Genomic DNA, 23,033 nt, shown 5'->3' on the forward strand with positions numbered 1-23,033 from the left:
ATTTGTCCGTTTACGTTTTTCTTTGTTTTGAAGACCCATCTATTCGTAGGACCTTTTTGTTTTCTAGTCGAGGGACCAACGACCATGTTCTGTTTCTTTTCAGAGTTTTAAATTCTTTTTTCATTACTTCTAGTCACAAATCTGCGTTATCTCGTTTAAGTGCTTCGTCAACCGTTACTGGATCTTTCCGTTCTGTACTGCCATCTGACGCAGAACTTCGAATTGCGTATAATTTCTTCGGTCGTCCAGTAGTTCCGGTTCGAACGATTTTTGGTCTACCAGGACCACGTTTGAAAATATGTTCACCTGCCTCTTGCCCTTTGTCGTCTTGTTGATCGCTTCCTTGATTTCGGTCGTCATCTTCGTCGTCGTCATTGGTACTCTCATCTTCGTCCGCTTTGTTGTCGTTTTGTTGTTCTAGATTTAGGAAAACATCACCGGTGACTTCTTTGTTGATTTCTTCGAAAAATCTGACGTCTCTTGCTTTGATGACTGTTTTTGTGCATCGGCGCCACAGGCGATAGGCTTTTGATTCGTGAGAGTAGCCCACAAGAACATACTCGAGGACCTTTTGAATCGAATTTTTTAATTCGTCCGCTTTTGTTCAGCGCGATTACTTTGCTTCCGATGGCTCGTAAAAATCTAACGTATGGCTCTTCACCGAACCATGCCTCGTACGGCGTTCGATTTTTGAGCGATTTGGTTGGGCACCTATTCCGTAAGAATGTAGCAGCATTAACTGCTTCTGCCCACAAGGATTTCGGCAATTCCGCTTGAAGCATGAGACATCGTGAAATCTCCACCAGAGTGCGATTTGCACGTTCAGCCACGCCATTTTGTTGAGGCGTGTATTCGACGGTGAGTTGCCTCGCGATGCCGTCATCTTCAAGAAATTTCTTGATTTCTTTCGAAGTGTATTCTTTCGCGTTGTCCGTTCTCAATCGTTTTATGACACACTCGGTTTCTTTCTCGACACGTTTTTTGAAATTTTTGAACGCCGTTAAAATATCCGACCGTTGCCGAAGCATTATCGTTTCCGTGTAACGCGAAAAATCGTCTATAAAGATCGCGAAATATTTTGCGCCGCCGAGAGATTCCGTGTTCATTGGACCACAAATGTCTGAATGTATGAGTCCGAGTTTTTCTTTTTGACGATGTTCAGAACTTTTGTAAGGAAGTTGCTGAATCTTACCTTTTGCGCAAACTACACAATCCGCACTTGCATTTTTTGAGTCCAAATTCAAACCTTTAACCATGTTGTTTGTTTGCAGCATTTTTAAGTCCGTGAAATTGAGGTGGCCGAAGCGTTTGTGCCATCTCTCAAAATTTCCGGGATTTGCACTTGTTTGTAATGCACGATCTTCAATGATGTCCACAGTGTATATCTCGTTCCGTTTTTCGGCTATCATCGTCGTCGACCCGTCACTGCATTTAACAACTGCATGGTTCTTGTCAAAAATCACTTTGAAACCATCTTTCGTAATTTGAGGAATCGATATTAAATTGTTTTTTAGTTCAGGCACAAAAATCGCGTTTGTTAGTTTCACCCGATTCGTACTTTTATCGTTCAGTTTTATATTCAGCCCGATTTCACCGACACCGCACGATTTCACCCACTGACCAGATGCAGTGAAAACTTTGGATTCCACGCTTTCATCGAGTACGTCGAATTTCTGTCTTACGTTTGACATGAGCTTCGTAGCCGTACTATCTAAGCCCCAGATATTTGACCTTCTTACTTCGACGTTACACGCAATTGCCGTCATCGCATCGTCCGTCTTCTTCGCTTCACGTTTCCTTCTTACATAACAATCAGCGCCCTTGTGTCCGACCTTTCCACACTCGTAACACTTTTCACTGAATTTTGGCTGTTGTTTCGAGTTATTCTTATTCTTACGAAGACTCGTCTGTTTCGTTGCTTTCGTAAGCAGCGCTTCGTTGTTAGCTTCGCTCCTTTTTTCCTTATTGAAACGTCCGTCTCTCTCTATTTGTCGAGCTTCTTCTTTGATCAGTTTGATCTTCAAGTTGCTGACGCTGAGGATTTAGTCGCGCGACTCAATTGCCACTGCGAAACTTTCGAATTCGACAACAAATCGTCGGGAATGTTTATTCCAGCCTCCGTCAATTGTTCGGCTTTGCTGGTGAAGTCGTTGAGATACTTCGTCATCGATGTATCTGTATCCTTTTTCATCCGGTACAGTTGTTTGTATAGCGTTGCTTTACGAACAGGATCTTTTGAGTCGTAGATCCGTTCGAGTTCTATCCATGCTGCATACGACGTTTCAACTTTCTTAATGTGATTGAGTTGACCGCGTGACATGCTGAGCATAATCATCACCAGGGCTTTCTGATCCTTTCTCGTCCATTCTAGGCAATTTGCCTCGGTTTTCACTTCGATACCACTTGCATATGACCACAGTTCATTGCAGATGAGAACGCTTCTCATCTGGAGTTTCCAAGACTCATAGTTATCATCGTTCGGTTTCTCGATGCTGTGCAAACCGTTCAACGCCGCCATATTTCTCGTTATGCGCGAACCACGTTTTTACACACTTACTTTCGTCGATCGAATTTCTGAGTTGATCGAATTGAGTTTCCGTTACCGATTATTACTCTCCCTTACGACGAACGCGTTTCCTGGGCCCATAACCTGTCAAGATTGCGAGTGGGATGAATAAATCCGCGGCGTGATATATGCAGAATGAACAATACTTTATTGGAGTGTTATTACAGTGCTCGAATGCGAAGTGCTCATACGCGACTGACTTATACTTTACATCGCAGCATCACGTCGCTATCACGTACTTTTAGTACATATGAGTACGCAAGAAAGGACACTAAGTGTATCGATTTATATCGATTTATCCTAACAATTTTAATAATAAAGAATTTATTTTTACGAATTACCAAATTGCAAAAGAAATTAATCCATTTTCACCTAAATACTAATTTTCTATTACTAATTTGCTAATTCAAGAAAAATTTAATTTGTTGTTATTGCTAATTTCGTGAATAATTAAAAAATAAAACAATGGAAATTTTTTGCCGACTTTTGCTTAACACTACAAAATGCGTGATATCAGTACAAAATTATCTTTTTCAAAAAAGGTAAAAAGAAGGCGCCAAGAACACGCGCAATGTATGTTGTAAATCCAAAAATCTTAAATAGTAGTAGCTTTATTTCTCCCTAACAAAATAATTCACAAAATTGAGTTTCCTAACTGTTTGAGATCGCGATTACATTCGTAGATTGCATCGATTTCATCGTACGAAAAAGCACAATGCGTGTGCCTTCGTTATATTATAAGTTCATCGTTTCAATAAAATGATTATTCCTATATGTAATTTCCTTGTGTTTTGCGTTATAACATGGGCTTTTCCAAGAATATTCCTAATCGATAGCTTTCTTGACGTTTCCCGAACGCTGTTTTTATGTTCTTGTGCGATAGAAAAATCCGCGTTATAAACAATGTTCGGCGTGACAAACAACAACAATTGTCAACGGCCCGTCAACTATATTTCGTCTCGAGACGGCACATTGCGATGACGTAGGCAGCCGATTGCCAATCGCTCGTCACAATACGTGCCTCGCGCATGTCAGGTGCGAATCAATGCGTGTCGGGCCCTTTGGCCGCCAATCGCACGCTTCGACCTGAGGTCACCTACAACACTTAAAATTAATTGGTGATTGCCGAGAAGAAGCTCCCTTATAAAAGAGCGTGCTTCGTCGGAGACCCTCTCTCGCTCGCAGATCACCCGCAAGTTAAGTTGAAACCGCTTATTTCGTACACCGCCTAGAATCACGCGCTTCGCTTTCGCACGAATACGAAGAACTTCGCTATCTCGCTTCGCGAACACGCTTTCGCTGCTTCTTACACGCCGTACTCGCTTCGGTGCGCGCGATCTCACGGCTTATTCCTTTGCTGGAAGCAAAACAAACACTGTATATATTGTACATATAGACTTTGTAATGTACTTATTTTATTGTACTCATTCGTTTTGACTTTTCTGTGAACTGCTTTTCCTCGTGCTTGTCCTTCTCGCGCTATCAATCGCGTATCCGCGCAATCTCGCACACTAACTCAACCCAAGTAATATGTATTTCAAAAAAAGATGTGAAATCTTTAAATTGCGCCAATTGCAAAAAAAATAACTGTTGTGCAATTACTTTTAAAAAATAAAACCCAAGTAGTACCTACGTATCTTTGTGTTCCCATTCAAGGATCTTCCTATTCCAACCTAAGTAGTAGTAGCTTTAATTCTCCTTAGCAAAATTATAATATTATAAAGAATAATTTTAATCACAAAGAATCAAAGAGGTAACAGTACAAAATAAAAATATTTAATTAAAATAAAATAAATAAATTTTTCTTGTAAAAAAACTTGGCGCTGCTAGATCTTGAAATTTAATAAAGTACTGAAATTTTTGATTAAATAAAAAAACAATAAACATAATTTAGAGACGAATGCGACGGGAGTAAAAAAGTAGCGCCAAGTTTTTTTTACAAGAAAAATTTATTTATTTTATTTTAATTAAATATTTTTATTTTGTACTGTTACCTCTTTAATTCTTTGTGATTAAAATGATTCTTTATAATATTATAATTTTGCTAAGGAGAATTAAAGCTACTACTACTTAGGTTGGAATAGGAAGATCCTTGAACGGAAACACAAAGATACGCACTACTTGAATTTTATTTTTTAAAAGTAATTGCACAACAATTATTTTTCAAAGCAATATATATATATTCTCTTTGCAACTGGCGCAATTTAAAGATTTCACATCTTTTTTTGAAATACATTCCAGGTAGCAGAGTGACGTCAAATGACGTATTAATAACGTCTTAATGACGTCTCTAACGTCAATAAAACGTCATTAAGACGTCTTTAGGCGTCATCCTGCTACCTGGAATATTACTTGGGTTGAGTTAGGTAACTCAATTTTGTGAATTATTTTATTAGGGAGAAATAAAGCTACTACTATTTAGGATTTTTGGATTTACAACATACATTGCGCGTGTACTTGGCGCCTATTTTTACCTTTTATTGAAAAAGGTAATTTTGTATTAAATTAACATGACAATTCAATTCTTTGATATTGCTAAGTCACGATATTGAAAAGTTAAATCTGCAAAAATCTACTAATTTGTTTATGAAACATGTCGTAATGCCGTGCCCTTTGTAAAATCAGTGTTACACACGATTTGGCAAAGCGTTTCCTTTGGTAAAGATTTTCTTGTGTATATAGGATTATTCGTCACGTTAGCTTCGAAATCACTTTGTCGAAATTTACCTCTGAAAAAGATCAGATTTATTAATTGGAAATGTCCCTCTACTAACAAATTCTTTAAATATCAAACCATTTTTTTCATAACAAAAACACCGAGATCTCTATTTATTATAAGTCTTCCTTCGTTGCATCAATCTTTGTAACATTACTTTTCAAATAAAAGATATCTTAAAATAAAGAGCATCTAAAATTAATCGGAAAATATATTTTTATTATTTATTCTCCGAAGTTTAACCCGACAAAAACTTTTCTTGTTTGATCGCTTATAACTCGAAAATTATTGATACGTCGATGTTTTCGCTAAGTAAAAATTTACTGTAAATTGACCAAAGAATTTGTTATTAAAAGGATATTTAGTGATTGCACCCAAACATCCTGAATATTAAAAACAATTAAGTCAATTCACTGAAATACCTAATCCTGTTTAAGATCAATTTCGCCATTAATCTCGATAACTTTCCTTCCTAGATTGATTATCAAATGAACCCGCGGTTTCTCCATTCCTTGTAATTTTTCGATCAACTCATCAAGATCATCGTTGACGTTCGATTCGCCCGCGTGCAGATCGATCAACATCATGTTGTCACGTATCATTGGTATCGATCTTTGGACCGGCAAGGAGGAGAAAACTCTTCTCGCGAGTAACAGGATCGCGATGATACTAATGATCAACATGCCGCAGCGAGACTGAAGCGAATCGCAGGTTTGCTTGATGATTTCATCGAGTTGCACAATAGCGATCTATCATCTTTCGTCTTTCATATCGCGATTTCGCGACAATCGCACAGTGGTGCCTAAGAGGGCTCTTTGCAATTTCTTAATTATTTCGGAGAATGGAATAATCGATTTGTCACTCTTAACTGACATTTCGAGATAAGTATACAGATATTTAGAATATATTAAGGGAGGTTTATATGGGCATGTTAACATTAGACTGGTACAGTTAAATATTTAATTACAATACCTCGAGGAAAACCATAAATCGCTATTGTTCTTCGATAAAGTGCGAACGTGGGTAGATATAAGTTGGCAGATAAGTCGGGATTTCAAAAGGAAATCCATACTGGAGAACGATTACATTACGAATCTGTTTATCGTGAGATTAAAGGACATATTCGCGGTTTTATGTGTTCGAATGTGTCGTGTAAACAAAAGTAAAATCTTTCCTTAAAACAGATACGGACTGTTGGGGGCCAGTGGATGCGGCAAGACCACGTTGCTGTCCTGCATCGTCGGGGTTCGTTATCTCGACAGCGGAGAGGTGTGGGTCTTGGGGGGAAATCCAGGTGGCAAGGGCTCCGGAATTCCTGGGCCTCAAGTGGGTTACATGCCGCAGGATATCTCTTTGGTCGGAGAGTTCACCATGAGCGATGCCCTTTATTACTTCGGCAGGATCAACGGGCTTGACGATGAGGAGATCGGTAGGACATAGAATATATATAAGAAAAGAGCACTTACAGTCGTTGCACGCGAAACATTGCGTAAATTCTGAGAAGTTTCAGTTTTATTTTTGAATTAATAAACGTCTTTCCTATTTCTATTTTAAATTATTCATAACATATCTCACTATATAAAGTTACTTCGAAACAACTATAGCTTTTTCTTCTATTATTTTTAAGAGACGAGACAGAGGTTCTTTTCGAAGTTGCTCCAACTTCCCCCAGCAGATCACCTGGTGAAGAATATGAGTGGAGGTCAACAAAGAAGGGTTTCCTTCGCCGCCGCATTGATTCACAGTCCCGAGCTTCTGATTCTAGACGAACCCACTGTGGGCTTGGACCCAATTTTGAGAGAGAAGCAAGTAGATTTTGCTTTTTTTTTAAGTGCGATAAGCAAAGAATAATAAAAAAATGTTTGGACGTACCTTTTCTTTGCAGCATTTGGGCTTACCTGATCGAAATTACGCAAAAGGAAGGCATCACTGTGCTGATCACGACGCATTATATCGAGGAGACTAAAAATGCTAGTAAAGTGAGTCTCCAATTAGTCTTTCCATTAAATTAGTCTTAATAATATCTATATAAAAAATTGCTAAAAAAAACATCCTATAAGTTCTTGAAACAAGAACTACTTAGAAAAAAATTTTTTTTGATCAATGACACACACAAATTTGATCATGCTTAATATTGTGTATCTTCAATGCTACGCAGATCGGTTTAATGAGATGTGGTAAATTGTTGGCGGAATCGCCGCCGCAGAAATTACTGGAGCAATTTCAATGCTCGTTCTTGGAGGAGGCTTTCCTGAAACTATGCGAGGGTCAGAATGATGCGATCATCTTGAATGAGACTCAGGAATCCAAGGCGGAAGATACCGGCAGCGGCAGCGAGCTGAAGAATCAAGACCAAGATAAATACGAACAAACAAAGGTATATATAAAATTAATCTGTACTGTTCTCGTTTTTATATAAAATTTTGTAAATCTGTATTATTTTATAACACAAATAAATCGAATTGTTAAGGGAAACTCGGAGTACAAAACGGTTTCAAGGCGTAAAGTTTCGCGATCGAAAAGGTTCAAAGCTCTACTTGCGAAGAACGGCATTCAATTTCTTCGTTATTACGCGTAAGTACTTAACTTATCAGTAACTCAGAAGAGATGCACTTATCAACAAAATAAAATTGCAATTGTTTCAATTCCGAATGTTGCCATTTTCTTTACTATACTTGTATACTATATCTATTTGTATACAGCGTTGAATTTTTATATCCGAAACATTATATTTAAAAAAAATAGAGATTTCATTAATTTTTACACATTTCATAATAATAATAATAATAACACAATCTTTCAGAGGACTAGTTTTCGCAGTATTTTTTCCGATAGTTCAAGTCGTTACATTTTTGGTTGGAATTGGTGCAGATCCGAAAGGCTTGAAGATTGGGGTTGTCAACGATGAAGCTAGCAACTGCGATTACGGAAGCAACTTAGGCAATATTTGGAATGATGAAATTACCTGCCACTTCGGCAACCTTAGCTGTAGGTTCTTGCACAATTTTGACGACTCCATTGCGATAAAGGTATAATGATTTAAAAATTAATAATGTAGTGTAAATTAATAATGTGTTTAATGTTTATGATTAAAACCGGCTTTTCGTTCTTGATGTCCTCTTCTCTCCTCATTTATTCCATGTAAATATATGAGAATATTTACTCGATACATTGATAACAAAAATATTTAGATGCAAAAAAATATTTATTAAGGTGGCTCCTAATAGCTTTACTTAAGATTTACTTAATTATATAATACACATATTTATTTATAATTAGATATTTTTATTTAAATTAAGTAAAAATATCTAATTCTAAATAAATATGTGTATTATATTAAGTAAATAACCAGTTAGAAGCCATATGTAATAAATATTTATTTGGATTTAAATATTTTTTTCTCAGTGTATAAACTGAGAGAATGACAGTAATAATAAACATTAACGCGCTTTCTGAAGATTCTTATTAATTATACTTCGCTTTCAGAAATATTATGACAATATTTTAGAGGCGAGACATGATGTACAAAATGGAGAACTCATGGGTATAATATATTTTAATCAAAATTTCTCCGAAGCTCTGCAAATACGAGTGGAAATTTTCAATTTCGCGAAGGATCCCGATCTTCTCGCCAGTCAGATTCATGTTTTCCTCGATATGGGCGGTACGTTATTTATGTGTTATGAGGGGCGTTCCACGTAAAAATAATAACTTTAAGAAATTTTATATACAGGGTGTATCAGAATGTTTGGTACTTTTTTCATATTTAGATAGAGCGAGCCAAACTGAGTCGAAAAGTCATGTACCATTTTGCAATTTTCGCAATAGTTGATGAGTTATTAATGATTAAAAATCGCCGTATTGGCCCGGCCCACCGCCAAATCCAAGCGCGCGGCGAGATGCGGCCGCCCCGCGGTCGGCGCGCGGGCAGTTGTTTACTTCAAGCGGCACGAGCGGCGCGTAACGCCGGGCCCCCGTCCTGAGCGATGATAGTTTCTCGCCTTTTTTAAATAGAAATAAAATTTTCTAACAACATAGAAAAATTTTTTGTGCGTACTTATGTACATACGTGTGTACATGCATACACAGTAAAATATCAATTGTACTGCTTAAAAAAGCGATTACTCAATTTACTTTTTTTCTGTTAGTAAGTAACGGTTGTCTTTAAGAAAGAATATTTTCTTGATAATAGTCTTAAAATGTACAAATTTTAGAAAGAGTCTTTATCATGTACTCGAAAGAAGAATTTATACTCCTTCAAAGAACATAATAAAATTTTATTAAAGAAAAGTCAAAATAATAAATAAAGTAATATGAGGACCCTCGAGATTAAAATAGGAGAAGTCAAGGCTATGACGGTCAGACGCAGATCACAGTGCGTAATATCAAAAATAACTGATTTATTCGTCGTTTTGATACATTACATCGATCCGTACGTTTCGGCTCAGCTTTGAGCCATCTTCAGCGGTAGTTACAGAAGTTAAGTTACACGTTCTCCGTACCGTATGGTGAGTTTACTGATTCAAAGTATCAGAAACATAGATCAATTGATCCATATCTGTAAATTTGTTCAAATAATGTTGAGATATTAAAAAGATCCCTTAGGAAACTCACTATTCGGTCTGAAAACCGTGGAATACAGAGCCATGTACATAATGAATACTCTCTGCGAGAAGACTTGACGATCTTGTCGACACGACACACAATGATATGAAAGGTCTTGCAAGAAGAGGCATGTCGTAGGTCAACACATCGGCGAGGATTATAACAAAGCACGATTTGACACCGTCACAATATTGCATGTACCAATAGTAAAACCCCGATTTGCCAACGACCAAGTTCATGAGCATGGATTACAATTTGCTCAAAACCGTGACATATGCATGATGCAAAAAATCCGTGTCATTTTGAGACGGTGTCAAATCGTGCTATGTTATAATCCTCGCCGGTGTGTTGACCTACGACATGCCTCTTCTTGCAAGACCTTTCATATCATTATGTGTCGTGTCGACAAGATCGTCAAGTCTTCTCGCAGAGAGTATTCATTATGTACATGGCTCTGTATTCCACGTTTTTCAGACCGAATGGTGAGTTTCCTAAGAGATCTTTTTAATATCTCAACATTAATTGAACACATTTACAGATATGGATCAATTGGTCTATGTTTCTGATACTTTGAATCAGTAAACTCACCATACGGTACGGAGAACGTGTAACTTAACTTCTGTAACTACCGCTGAAGATGGCTCAAAGCTGAGCCGAAACGTACGGATCGATGTAATGTATCAAAACGACGAATAAATCAGTTATTTCTGATATTACGCACTGTGATCTGCGTCTGACCGTCATAGCCTTGACTTCTCCTATTTTAATCTCGAGGGTCCTCATATTACTTTATTTATTATTTTGACTTTTCTTTAATAAAATTTTATTATGTTCTTTGAAGGAGTATAAATTCTTCTTTCGAGTACATGATAAAGACTCTTTCTAAAATTTGTACATTTTAAGACTATTATCAAGAAAATATTCTTTCTTAAAGACAACCGTTACTTACTAACAGAAAAAAAGTAAATTGAGTAATCGCTTTTTTAAGCAGTACAATTGATATTTTACTGTGTATGCATGTACACACGTATGTACATAAGTACGCACAAAAAATTTTTCTATGTTGTTAGAAAATTTTATTTCTATTTAAAAAAGGCGAGAAACTATCATCGCTCAGGACGGGGGCCCGGCGTTACGCGCCGCTCGTGCCGCTTGAAGTAAACAACTGCCCGCGCGCCGACCGCGGGGCGGCCGCATCTCGCCGCGCGCTTGGATTTGGCGGTGGGCCGGGCCAATACGGCGATTTTTAATCATTAATAACTCATTAACTATTGCGAAAATTGCAAAATGGTACATGACTTTTCGACTCAGTTTGGCTCGCTCTATCTAAATATGAAAAAAGTACCAAACATTCTGATACACCCTGTATAAATTATTTTAAATAAAAAATATTATTTAGAAAATTACGCAAAAATAGATTCAAGCAATTAAGACTATTTCAAATCCTGAATATTTTAATATAAACGGCACATAAATTAATTGATTTATTACAAATAGGGGAGACCGGGGCTAGACCGCTAACGGGGTAAATCCGCCAAATCAAATATCTCGGAACCTGTATATTGTGCGAACTCGCTATTAACATTGTAAACGCTGCTTATGGTACCCATGTGACCAACGGAGTTTCGGCAGGTTACCTGCCGTGTTATGATTTTTACGGAGGCAAACGTGTTTTCGTGGTGAAAAGTGAAATTTTCTGCGCGTGGAAATTTTGTAATATCTGCAATAATATTTGCTCTCCAAATCTCGAGGTACGTGATTATAAATGCATGCTGATTATAAAGAATAATGCATGCTGAACACGAATCCAGTGTAGATATCTAATATTTCATGGGCGATCAAACCTGAAACTGATTTATCCCGGGGGGGTGGCGGTTCAACCCCGGCATTTTTGAGATTTCAATTTTTGCACCGTTGTCGTTTTTGCTCTATACCGGTTAAACAAAGCGACGTAGATAAAAATTTCCTGTATAAATTTTGTAGCTAAAGGTTCACTCTTTACAGTGGTATACCACATTTAACTACAATTATTTATTTTGTTGTTAAAAATCGGCACCGAAAAAAAACTAACGGTCTAGCCCCGGTCTCCCCTACTTAATTTACAATGACTTTTGTTACAGATAGACAAGTTGGGCTCATAACGCAGAAGAAACTATTCGATCGTTTTTTAGAGGTTTATGAGGATATCATGAGGGACTGCAAATATTCGCCAAAATTGGCTACTCCGCCAATCCGAGTAAGTAGGGGAGACCGGGGCTAAACCGCCGGTTTTTTTTCGGTGCCGATTTTTAACAAGAAAATAAATAATTTTAGTTAAATGTGGTATACCACTGTAAAGAGTGAACTTTTAGCTACAAAATTTATGTAGGAAATTTTTATCTATGTTGCTTTGTTTAACCGGTATAGAGCAAAAACGACAACGGTGGAAAAATTGAAATCTCAAAAATGCCGGGGTTGAACCGCCACCCCCCCGGGGCTAATCCGCCACACTGCATTTTTAATACATATACGTACATCTAATCCTGAAAAATAATAGGATACATTTTAATAATTGTTTTTTAAGAGAAAAATATAAAAATTTATTTAAAATTTTTATGCAAAACATTATTAAAAAATAATTGTTTTACCTATTCCATAAAACAATTTAGGCACGTGAATACAGAGGTTAACCAAATCGTAAACTCCCCAACGGCACGTCACATTGTCAACGCGGGCAACCACGGGGAATACGCGTGACGGCGTTCCGGTGCCATAGGATCAGCGCGGACCCTCGAGCAATCTAACCAATCCGCGTTTCTCGCGGGGGAGCGATAAATAGCGACAGGGGGGTTAGAAAAGCTCGCGGTGGAGCGCGACCATTTTACCGACTCGACGGCGTCCTCGCGCCGATTCCTCGACGCGCCGACGACGACGACGACGACGGCCATGACCACCACGACGACGACGGCCACGACCACCACGACGACGACGGCCACGACCACCACGACGACAACGGCCACGACCACCACGACGACGACGACGACGACGACGATGACCACCACGACGACGACGACGACGACGACGACGACGATGACCACCACCGACACCACCACCACTACAACGGCGGCAACAATAACGCCGAGACGATGCGGCGAACGCTGGACGATGCGGTCGCACGCGCGACTTTCACTGACACAACGACCAACAACGACGATTTACCGCGGCCGGGAGTCGGGACGATCTACAGCGCGCGCGGCATGTCAACTCTCGCGCGGAAATCGCGGGATCTCAGAGCCGTGCCGTGCCTCGCCGTACCTCGCCGACGTGCCGTGAGCGTGAGCGATCTCGAAAACAACGGTCCGCCATCTTTTCGGTCGGCCAAAACACCCGTTTTGCGACGATACGTGCGTACCATTTCCCTCCTACACAAACTGACGCACGTGCAAGGGAAGACAGAATCACGCTCGAGGGAAACCTAACCTGAAATCGCCGTGAGCTGAAGTCGTGCGCCCGGCGCGCCACAGTGACGAGACTGGCGGACCAGCCCCGGGTGCTTACTGGCGGATAAGCCCCAAACATAAGTTTCAGGTTTGATCGCCCACGAAATATTAGACATCAACGATAATGAAAAAACTACACTGGATTCGTGTTCAGCATGCATTACTTTTTATAATCACGTACCTCGAGATTTGGAGAGCAAATCTCGAGGAGCAAACATTATTGCAGATATTACAATATTTCCACGCGCAGAAAATTTCACTTTTACCTTCCGAAAACACGTTTGCCCTCGTAAAAATCATAACACGGCAGGTAACCTGCCGAAACTCCGTTGGTCACATGGGTACCATAAGCAGCGTTTACAATGTTAATAGCGAGTTCGCACAATATACAGGTTCCGAGATATTTGATTTGGCGGTTCAACCCCGTTGGCGGTTTAGCCCCGGTCTCCCCTATATTTTAGATTTTGTAATTTTATAATTTATTTTATAATTTAAATCTCTCTCTCTCTCTCTCTCTCTCTTTTTCTTTCTCTCTTTCGTGTTAAACTTTCGTATAAAAGATTAAAGTTTCAATCGTTTTCAGTTTGAAGATCCTATTTATGGTACAACAGACCTCAATTATACAGATTTCATGACACCATCATATATGCTAACGTAAGCAAGAATCAGGCTAACATAATAAATGAAATCAATTGCTGTTACTAAACTATTAATTTATAGTTTTATATTATATCTTTGCAGACTCGTATTCTTTTTAGCCACTACAGTCTCCACCACCTTGATAATAACAGAGCAATTGGAAGGCGTCTGGGATCGAAGCGTAGTCCAAGGTAATTTATTAATAAGACTTCGGTTTTATCGGCTATTTTTTCTTCCTATTTTTTATCAAAATAATATAAATACAAATATGTGATAGGGGTCAGGACAGAAGAAATCCTGCTGTCTCACATTGTTATTCAGAGCATCATCATAGCCATTCATACCAGCATGATAATTCTCTTATTCTTTCCTATATGGGGTTTGGAATGTAAAGGATCGATATTCGTCACAATTATATTTCTGTTTTTAAGTGGTTTTGTCGGATTGATGTACGGTGAGTACTCCACATAATGTATAAAAAAAAAGCGCGCAGCAGCAATTCAGGAACTGCTGGGAATTAAATTGATTATTTGTATTAACGGATTCCCAGGTTTTATCATCTCTATTGCGTGTAAAAATCACACTATGGCGCAGTACTGTTCAGCCGGAAGTTTTTTTCCGTTATCACTACTCAACGGTGAGTCTCTATACTTTGTTTCGTAAAAATTACTTTTTACTTCAATCTAGTGTTGCTAAGTGATACCGTTATTAAATGGATTATCTCTGAATTTTTTGTATGTATGTATGTATGTATGTATGTATGTATGTATGTATGTATGTAACTTTATTTCCTCCCCTTTAGGGCTTGAAAGGCGTTTTTGAAAGGAACGTACCCAAACCTTTACAACTATTTACATCCTCTTACCCTAACTTAACCTAAATTATCTCTACTTAATCTAGTTGTGTGTCTCTCTTCGGCATACCACTCACTCTCTCTCACTCTCTCCTCATTCATATCTGCCTCCTCCCTTCTTCCTTACTCTTCCACGTACCTCTTCCTATTTCTATCCTTCTCAATCTCCCTCATCCACTATTCCCCTTCTCCCCCCTCCCCAAGCACCCATCTTCTCGCTTTCTGCCAACTCCCCTCTGCCTCGCCCCAATCCCTACAGCGCTCCCACGTGTGCTCCCACGTCTCCTCTTCTCCCTCGCACAGTCTACATATTCTTCTCTCCTCCTCCCAATACCTGCCTTTTCTCATTTCGTTCCCCAACCTAAACCTCGCTATCCTACTCCATCTACTTCCCCCCCCCTTTCTTTAGGTACTCCGGTATCCCCTCCTCTTTTACCTTCTTATACCATTTGTTGTACTTACTCTTTTATCCTCCCCCATCTCTCTCTTTGCACCTCCCATCTCTGCTCTTTGCACCTCTCTTTCCCACCTCACCATCTCTTTTAACAGTGTCTCCTCCTCCCCCCCATCTTCCCTTCTCCCTCTAACAACATACCTCTATCGCTAAGAAACTTCCTCCTGCCTTCCTCCCAACTCAAGCTCCCCCCTTCCCCGTTCTTTCCTTCACCTCCTCTCAACACATCCTTGCCAGCTCGCTTCCACATCCTTCCTTCAGGCTCCTTTTGAACCCCCACGCCCTTCTACCAGACCTACCTCTTAATTTCTCCTTCTGCAGCTCCTCCCTCACCAAATATCCCGGCGTCTTCCTGTCTACTTCCAACACCCATCTCAGATATCTTCTTTCTAGCCTCTCCATCCCCTTTCTCTCTTCCCCCATCCCCATATTTTGAGCCCATACCCCATTACCGTCCAAGCCAGCTTGTCAAACAGCCAAAGCCTTCTTCCCCAGTCCTTACCAAATCTCCTTTTCACTATCCCAATACCCACACTTGACTCATTACCGCCGCCGCCTTCCTGACCCTTTCTTTAACGTGCGCCTCTTGACTTCCATTCCTTTGTAGCGTGTACCCTAGGTATCGAAACTCTTTCACTTCCTCCACTTTTCTTCCCTTCCATCTCCAATAATTATCTCTGAATTTTAATTCTTTTATCACGTAACGATATATTACATTGTTAATAATAATCTTAGAAAATGCTTGTTAAAATTAACATCAATAATAATATATATAATATAATATGTATATCAATAATATATATATATATATATATATATATATATATATATATATATAGTGGAGGATTATCTTACGTTAATCAAATTTTTATTAATACTAGACACTACAGACGCGCGCTTCGCGCGCGCTATTTAGCTTTAACATTATGCTATTACTATTACACTATTAACTCCTTGATACACACAACTGTCAAAATATACAATGACAGCTGCAAATGAAGTAAGCGCAGCAAGAGAACCAATCGGCATCGCGGAAAAGCGACAACAATAAACTTCACATCTCCTTTTTAGAAGAGGATATTAATTTGACAAAATTATAGGAGGCATGTGGCCATTGGAAGGAATGCCAAAAATTCTTCGTTGGTTTGGGTACATATTGCCAACTACATTGCCCTCCATATCTCTGAGAGGACTCATCTATAAAGGTTCTTCCATAACTGATTCGGAAGTTTACTTTGGCTTGTTAACAAGTTTAAGCTGGATATTGTTGTTCCTCATCATAACCATACTTGGTGTAAGATCGAAATCCTCGTGATGTTATTTAAAAGCATAGAGGAAAGAACCCCGCATTAAATCAATGGAAAATGGCTCTCGGTCGAATTGGCTGAAATTTTAATATGTTGTAGTTTAGTGCATTCTGATTAAAAGTTTCAATGGGCACAACTTTCGAAAATGGACAGTTTCGGCGCTATTGACCTTATACTACGTTTACGCGAGCGTTACTTCTGTAGTAACTTACAATAATTCCTTCGCGTAAGCGGGATTTTGTAATAACTTACAATAATTTACTCCGCGTAAACGAGTGAATTATTGTAAGTTACTACAGAAGTAACGCTCGCGTAAACGTAGTATTAGAACGTAGTATTAGAACGTTACCTTAGTAGGTATCCGACTAATAATCCAGGAAAGGTTTTCTTACATTTTGTGTCAAGAATCTACATATATAAACACATATATAAACATTTAATACTCTTTCGAAATGTAAGGAAACCTTTCTTGTATCATTAGTCGGATACATACTAAGGTAACATTCTAAGGTCAATTGCGCTGAAATTGTCCATTTTCGAGGGTTATGCCCATTGAACTTTTAATCAGAATGCCCTAAACTACAACATATTAAAATTTTAGCCAATTCGACCGAGAGCCATTTTCCATTGATTTAGTGCGGGGTTCTTTCTTTCGATACAATACAGAAACAGTCTCGCATAATCTACAGAATTCAGTTAGATAAATATGCAGAATGTCTCTCCAAAACACTGATTTATGTTATACAAAAAAAATATATATAATTATTTTATTCATTTAAATGGCTGTGGGAAATCAATTGCTGTAAAGGAATATAAATTGCATAATAATAATTTTCGGTAATTGTGTACATGGAGGGGGTCACCTTGGATGACCTTGATATTTTAGTATGTTGTCAAGGTCACCCTCCTGAGTGACCTTCAGAAGGTTTCAGCCCGCGCTTGTTGTTTATTCAAAAGTTATTAACAAAAAAAATTTGAGAAATGTGGCACCTCGTTTCGCGCGGAAAGTGTATACGTGGAGGCAGTGGGTCCCGCCCCTCTGCGGTCACATGGGTTCGTGGCGTGCTTTACGAGCTCGTTTAAGTAGAGGTGGTATTAAACAAGATAAGTTAGTCGATCATCTGTGTGAATATTTGTGGCGATATACAATAAAAAGAATTGGAGGAGACCCATTTTATGTATTACTAATTACTAGATGACATACAATATGTGTATTCAGGAAATTAATAGAGAATATATAATGTTTTATTATGTATATATATAAACGAGCTCGTAAAGCACGCCACACGAACCCATGTGACAACTTGTCTCGCGTGGAAAGTGAATGCATGAAGGCAGTAGGTTCCGCCCCCTGCGGGAGGCTCCACTATTGTTAAACTATAGACACATAGTGTGCCTTCATGTGCCTGCATGTACTATTTCGACATATATATTAGTCATTTATGCCTTTTAATACTCAAAATAACTGCTACATTTCTCAATTTTTTTTTGTTAATAACTTTTAAATAAACAACGAGCGCGGACTAAAACCTTCTGAAGGTCACTCAGGAGGGTGACCTTGACAACATACTAAAATATCAAGATTGTCCAAGGTGACCCCCTCCATGTACACAATTACCTGATGTTTTATTTTATTATAGAGTAAAAGAATAATATAGAACTAATTAATTATTTCTGTATGACAGCAATATTAAATGTTTTCGAAGAATAACGATAAGTATTTTAGACAAAAAATATAACCTCAGTATTATATAATGTTCATAATCAAATATACATTTAATTTTAGAAAAGTACTTAATTGTATTAATTACATTAATAGAATAAAAGATTGTATAATAAAGTTTGAAAAATAATATAATTGATTTTAATATATTTATAATTATACTTATTATAATTATATTAGTTTAAGTTTAAAATTAAAAAAGTGCTATATATTACATAATAATAATAATTAACTCAAAAGATAAAGAAAAAGAAAGAAGAAAGAACTAAATAAAAACACGGCAGTTCGTTAAATATGTTTCTCCGTTGACAATTCATATCAAGAGACACGATAACCAGTTAGAAACGTTTGGTTAATACGACGTCGAATCAACGTCGAAAACCAAATGTTGAAATTCTGGTCGATTCGACGTCGAAAGCGTATAATATCAACGACTATTCAACTATCATTTCGACGTCGTTTCAACGTCGAAGTAAGGTCGAAATTTGATTAAAATAATATACTTTATTTTATACTTTCTTAAGGTAAAAAATACTAAAAAATGAGGAGTGCAAACAATCTTGTTTTTCATCATTTTAATTTATTAAGCAGTAAAAACTTAGTTATATTATTACCATTGCACACACATTTGTTTCACATTGTGTTTCATTGAACTAAACTATTATATACTATTTATAAATCAAAAAATAAATCTCTTATATACTATATATAGAGGAAAAAGCAGAACGGAAAAGCGAAACGGAAAGGAAGCATAGTAGGGGGTAACCAATCACTTTCATTACGTTCCGCTTTTATATGACTGGGTTCCCCATATGGACGATATTTTACGGGAAGACGGAAAGAATTCTAACCTAAAATTTAAAATAATTTTGAATTATCTTTGTTTTTTCGTAAAATATATTCCATAAGATTGTTCCATTTATCATAAACAGATATTATCTTATAATAGTAATTATTTCTATGAAATATAATTAATAAGAAATTATTTTTAATATTTACGTATTTCCGTTTTTCCCGGTACATGGGGAACCCGGTCATATAAAATCGGAACAGATATTTGGAGAAATGTTCTGATTAGTTACCTCCCACTGTGCTTGCTTTTTGTTCCGCTTTTCCGTTCCGCTTTTTTCTTTAACGTGGGACTGCACCTTTACGCGACGCGACGAGTTGCGAGTACCCGAGATTTTGAGATCTCGGTAACCAGTGAACGGATCAAGTTCTAACTAGACTTAATGGATAGCTTGGACCAAAAGCCGTAGCCGGATAAGAAGGATCAATGTGCCCTCACACGGATCATGCTCATTTTTTTTCCTCTTTGATTGCTATCAGTGTCACTTACAATTTAGTCAAATATTAGCCCTTAATATTGAACCGTTTTGGTGTAAAAAATAAAAATAAAAATTTCGAAAATGATTCATATCTTTTAATCGGCTTAACCGATTTTGATGAAATTTTTATATGTTGTAGATATCATTGAGACACATTTGTGGAAAATTCGGAAGGTTTCTGATGACAGAAACATTGATAAAAAATAAATAAATGTTCTTGCTTTTTTTTAGTCCCGATATCTTTCTGGCACAATTACAAAAAAATTTTTGTAGAATCTTGGAGTAGTTTTCTATCAAACATAATTTTTTGGAAGCAATAAAATGGGTAGGCGGTACTTTTAAAAAATAAAGTATTCTCTTTTATTTTTTAAAAATATGATATGCTTTTGGTACGATCGCCATATATTTTATGTAAAATTTTGGGATAGTATTCTACAACAAATAATTTTTTCGAACAATAAAATAGGTAGGCGGAAGTTTAAAAAAATTATATATTGTTTTTTATTTTTTAAAATTATGATATGCTCTTTGTATCATTGCCATATTTTTTTGTAGACTTTTAAGACGGTATACTACAACAAGTAATTTTTTCGAACCAATAAAATGGGTAGAAGGTACTTTAAAAAACAAAATTTTTTTTTTCAAAATTATTATAGTTTTTTGGTACCATCGCCATATTTTTGTTTAGAATCTTGGAATGGAATCCTACAACAAGTAATTTTCCGAAATCGATTAAATAAATAGGTGCAGGTACTAAAAAAATAATAAAATAAAGTAATATCAAGAATTAAAAGCCTTGCGATCCAAGCCTAGTTCTTTGACGGCCTTATGTTAGTTTCTGTATATATATATACTATATATATACATATAATTTTTCCAACAAACTGCGCGCCGATTAATGTCGGACTTTAAAACACAGTTATTGTTAGAATTAAAAACCCCTCCCTCCCCGGAATTAAATCGACTCGATTTAATTATCTAAAAACTGTAAAGAATTTTATTGCGAAAAAAATTACCTCAGCCAGGGTTCGAACCTGGAACCTCCCTCATTCCGTGTAGGGCGTCGTACCAATTCGACCACCGAGGCATGTGGTAATGTTTATCGCAATAACCGGTGATAATAGTTTGGAACGTTTTACTCAGGCGACGTGAATAAATAATAATAAGAGAAATAGGATCGACAATATACAATATCAAGAATTAAAAGCCTTGCGATCCAAGCCTAGTTCTTTGACGGCCTTATGTTAGTTTCTGTATATATATATACTATATATATACATATAATTTTTCCAACAAACTGCGCGCCGATTAATGTCGGACTTTAAAACACAGTTATTGTTAGAATTAAAAACCCCTCCCTCCCCGGAATTAAATCGACTCGATTTAATTATCTAAAAACTGTAAAGAATTTTATTGCGAAAAAAACTAACATAAGGCCGTCAAAGAACTAGGCTTGGATCGCAAGGCTTTTAATTCTTGATATTGTATATTGTCGATCCTATTTCTCTTATTATTAAAATAAAGTAAATTGAAATAATTATAAAAAAATAAACTATAATCGTATTAAATCAAATGTTTATTAATGAAGTACACATATACATACACGTACACATACACTCAAAATAATTAAGTATACGTACACATTCGTTCACATAATCACTCTCATACTATTATTTACACTATTTATAGTTATATTCATATGGATGGACTAATCTTCATCACTATCTCCATTGATAATAGGCGTGATGCCGTCTGTTTTAAATATATTTAAATTTATATATTTAATATTTTTTTATTTTATTTTATTTTTTATTTTTATTTTTATTATTGCTTCCTCATAGAGGAAGCTTTGTGATGGTGAAAAAATTTTTTTTCGAGATTTTGATGGAAAAAGGTTTAGAATGTTCCAAAATGTCGAGAAATCATATTAGTAAAAAATGTCCGGAAGTATGTGTGTGTGTGTGTGTGTGTGTGTGTGTGTGTGTGTGTGTGTGTACGGATTTTTTGTACACGCATCTACTTCTACAATTTTTTAGATACCGGGTTGAATTTTGGTACACAAATAGAGTATCATAGAAAGTATGTTCTCCTCTAATTTTATTAAAATCTGTCGACCGGTATGGATTTTAAGGAGATTTTCATTTTTTAGAAAAGTGTGTTTTACGCTGTAGCTTTCTCAATATTTGAGATATCGATCTATTTCTAATTCTATTATATTTTTCAGTTTTTTCTACCCCAATTATTTTATATAATTCCTTAAAATTTCGTTAATTAGTTCTTGAGTTATAGAAATTTCAGTAAACTTGACTGTTTTTTTAACAGAAATTTTAAAGAATTATATATGAAATAGGGGTAGAAAAAATTGAAGAATATAATAGAATTAATAAAAATTGCTAATAATAAAAGGGTTACCAATTTCTGTTTAAAAAAAACAACGTGATTGAAACTTGCACATTGCTTCCTCATAGTTTTTAAGTGTCCAAGTAAAAACTTGTACATTGCTTTCTCATAGTTTTTAAGTGTGCAAGTACAAACCTGCACATTGCTTCCTCATAGTTTTTAAGTGTGCAAGTAGAAACCTTCGCTCATAAAGCTTCCTTTATGAGAAAGCCAAAACAAATAAATACTAATAATTATACATACAATAAAATACAAGCTTCCTCATAGAGGAGCTTTGTGAGCGAAGGTTTCTACTTGCACACTTAAAAACTATAAGGAAGCAATGTGCAGGTTTCTACTTGCACACTTATTATTTAATATGTCTTATATTTAATATTAAATATATTTAATATTAAATATACTTAATATTTGAATATTATCGCCTATTATCAATGAAGACAGTGATGAAGATTAGTCCAACCATATAACTATAAATAGTGTAAATAATAGTATGAGAGTAATTATGTGAACGAATGTGTACGTATACTTAATTATTTTGAGTGTATGTGTACGTGTATGTGTATGTGTACTTCATTAATAAACATTTGATTTAATACGATTATAGTTTATCCTTTTAAAATTATTTCAATTTACTTTATTTTATTATTTTTTTAGTACCTGCACCTATTTATTTAATCGATTCCGGAAAATTACTTATTGTAGGATTCCATTCCAAGATTCTAAACAAAAATATGGCGGTGGTACCAAAAAACTATGATAATTTTGAAAAAAAATATTTTGTTTTTTAAAGTACCTTCTACCCATTTTATTGGTTCGAAAAAATTACTTGTTGTAGAATACCGTCTCAAAAGTCTACAAAAAATATGGCAATGGTACAAAGAGCATATCATAATTTTAAAAAATAAAAAACAATATTTTATTTTCTTAAACTTCCGCCTACCTATTTTATTGGTTCGAAAAAAA

General features: G+C 36.5%; 1 protein-coding gene across 9 annotated transcripts in view; it reads left to right on the forward strand.

Annotated features, from left to right (window-relative positions):
• LOC139784659 (ABC transporter G family member 20-like) overlaps positions 1 to 23,033 on the forward strand; it is a 44,881-nt gene that overhangs the window by 8,251 nt on the left and 13,597 nt on the right. For 7 of the 9 annotated variants that reach the window (XM_071723851.1, XM_071723852.1, XM_071723853.1 and 4 more), the window contains 13 exons: positions 6,467 to 6,711; positions 6,910 to 7,087; positions 7,168 to 7,261; positions 7,441 to 7,659; positions 7,753 to 7,856; positions 8,086 to 8,311; positions 8,769 to 8,946; positions 12,008 to 12,123; positions 13,950 to 14,020; positions 14,108 to 14,196; positions 14,283 to 14,459; positions 14,556 to 14,642; positions 16,413 to 18,477. In XM_071723851.1, coding sequence (XP_071579952.1) covers positions 6,467 to 6,711; positions 6,910 to 7,087; positions 7,168 to 7,261; positions 7,441 to 7,659; positions 7,753 to 7,856; positions 8,086 to 8,311; positions 8,769 to 8,946; positions 12,008 to 12,123; positions 13,950 to 14,020; positions 14,108 to 14,196; positions 14,283 to 14,459; positions 14,556 to 14,642; positions 16,413 to 16,627 — 1,999 coding nt within the window. In that variant the 3' untranslated portion in view covers positions 16,628 to 18,477. Of the gene's footprint in view, positions 1 to 6,466; positions 6,712 to 6,909; positions 7,088 to 7,167; positions 7,262 to 7,440; positions 7,660 to 7,752; positions 7,857 to 8,085; positions 8,312 to 8,768; positions 8,947 to 12,007; positions 12,124 to 13,949; positions 14,021 to 14,107; positions 14,197 to 14,282; positions 14,460 to 14,555; positions 14,734 to 16,412; positions 18,478 to 23,033 lie in introns of those variants that run through there. The other 2 variants (XR_011721621.1, XM_071723855.1) reach the window with 2 other exon arrangements.

Source organism: Temnothorax nylanderi, unplaced genomic scaffold (genome assembly GCF_030848795.1).
Source record: "Temnothorax nylanderi isolate EJ_2023f unplaced genomic scaffold, tnyl_v1.0 TNYL_tig0655_pilon, whole genome shotgun sequence".
Classification (NCBI taxonomy): Eukaryota; Metazoa; Arthropoda; class Insecta; order Hymenoptera; family Formicidae; genus Temnothorax; species Temnothorax nylanderi.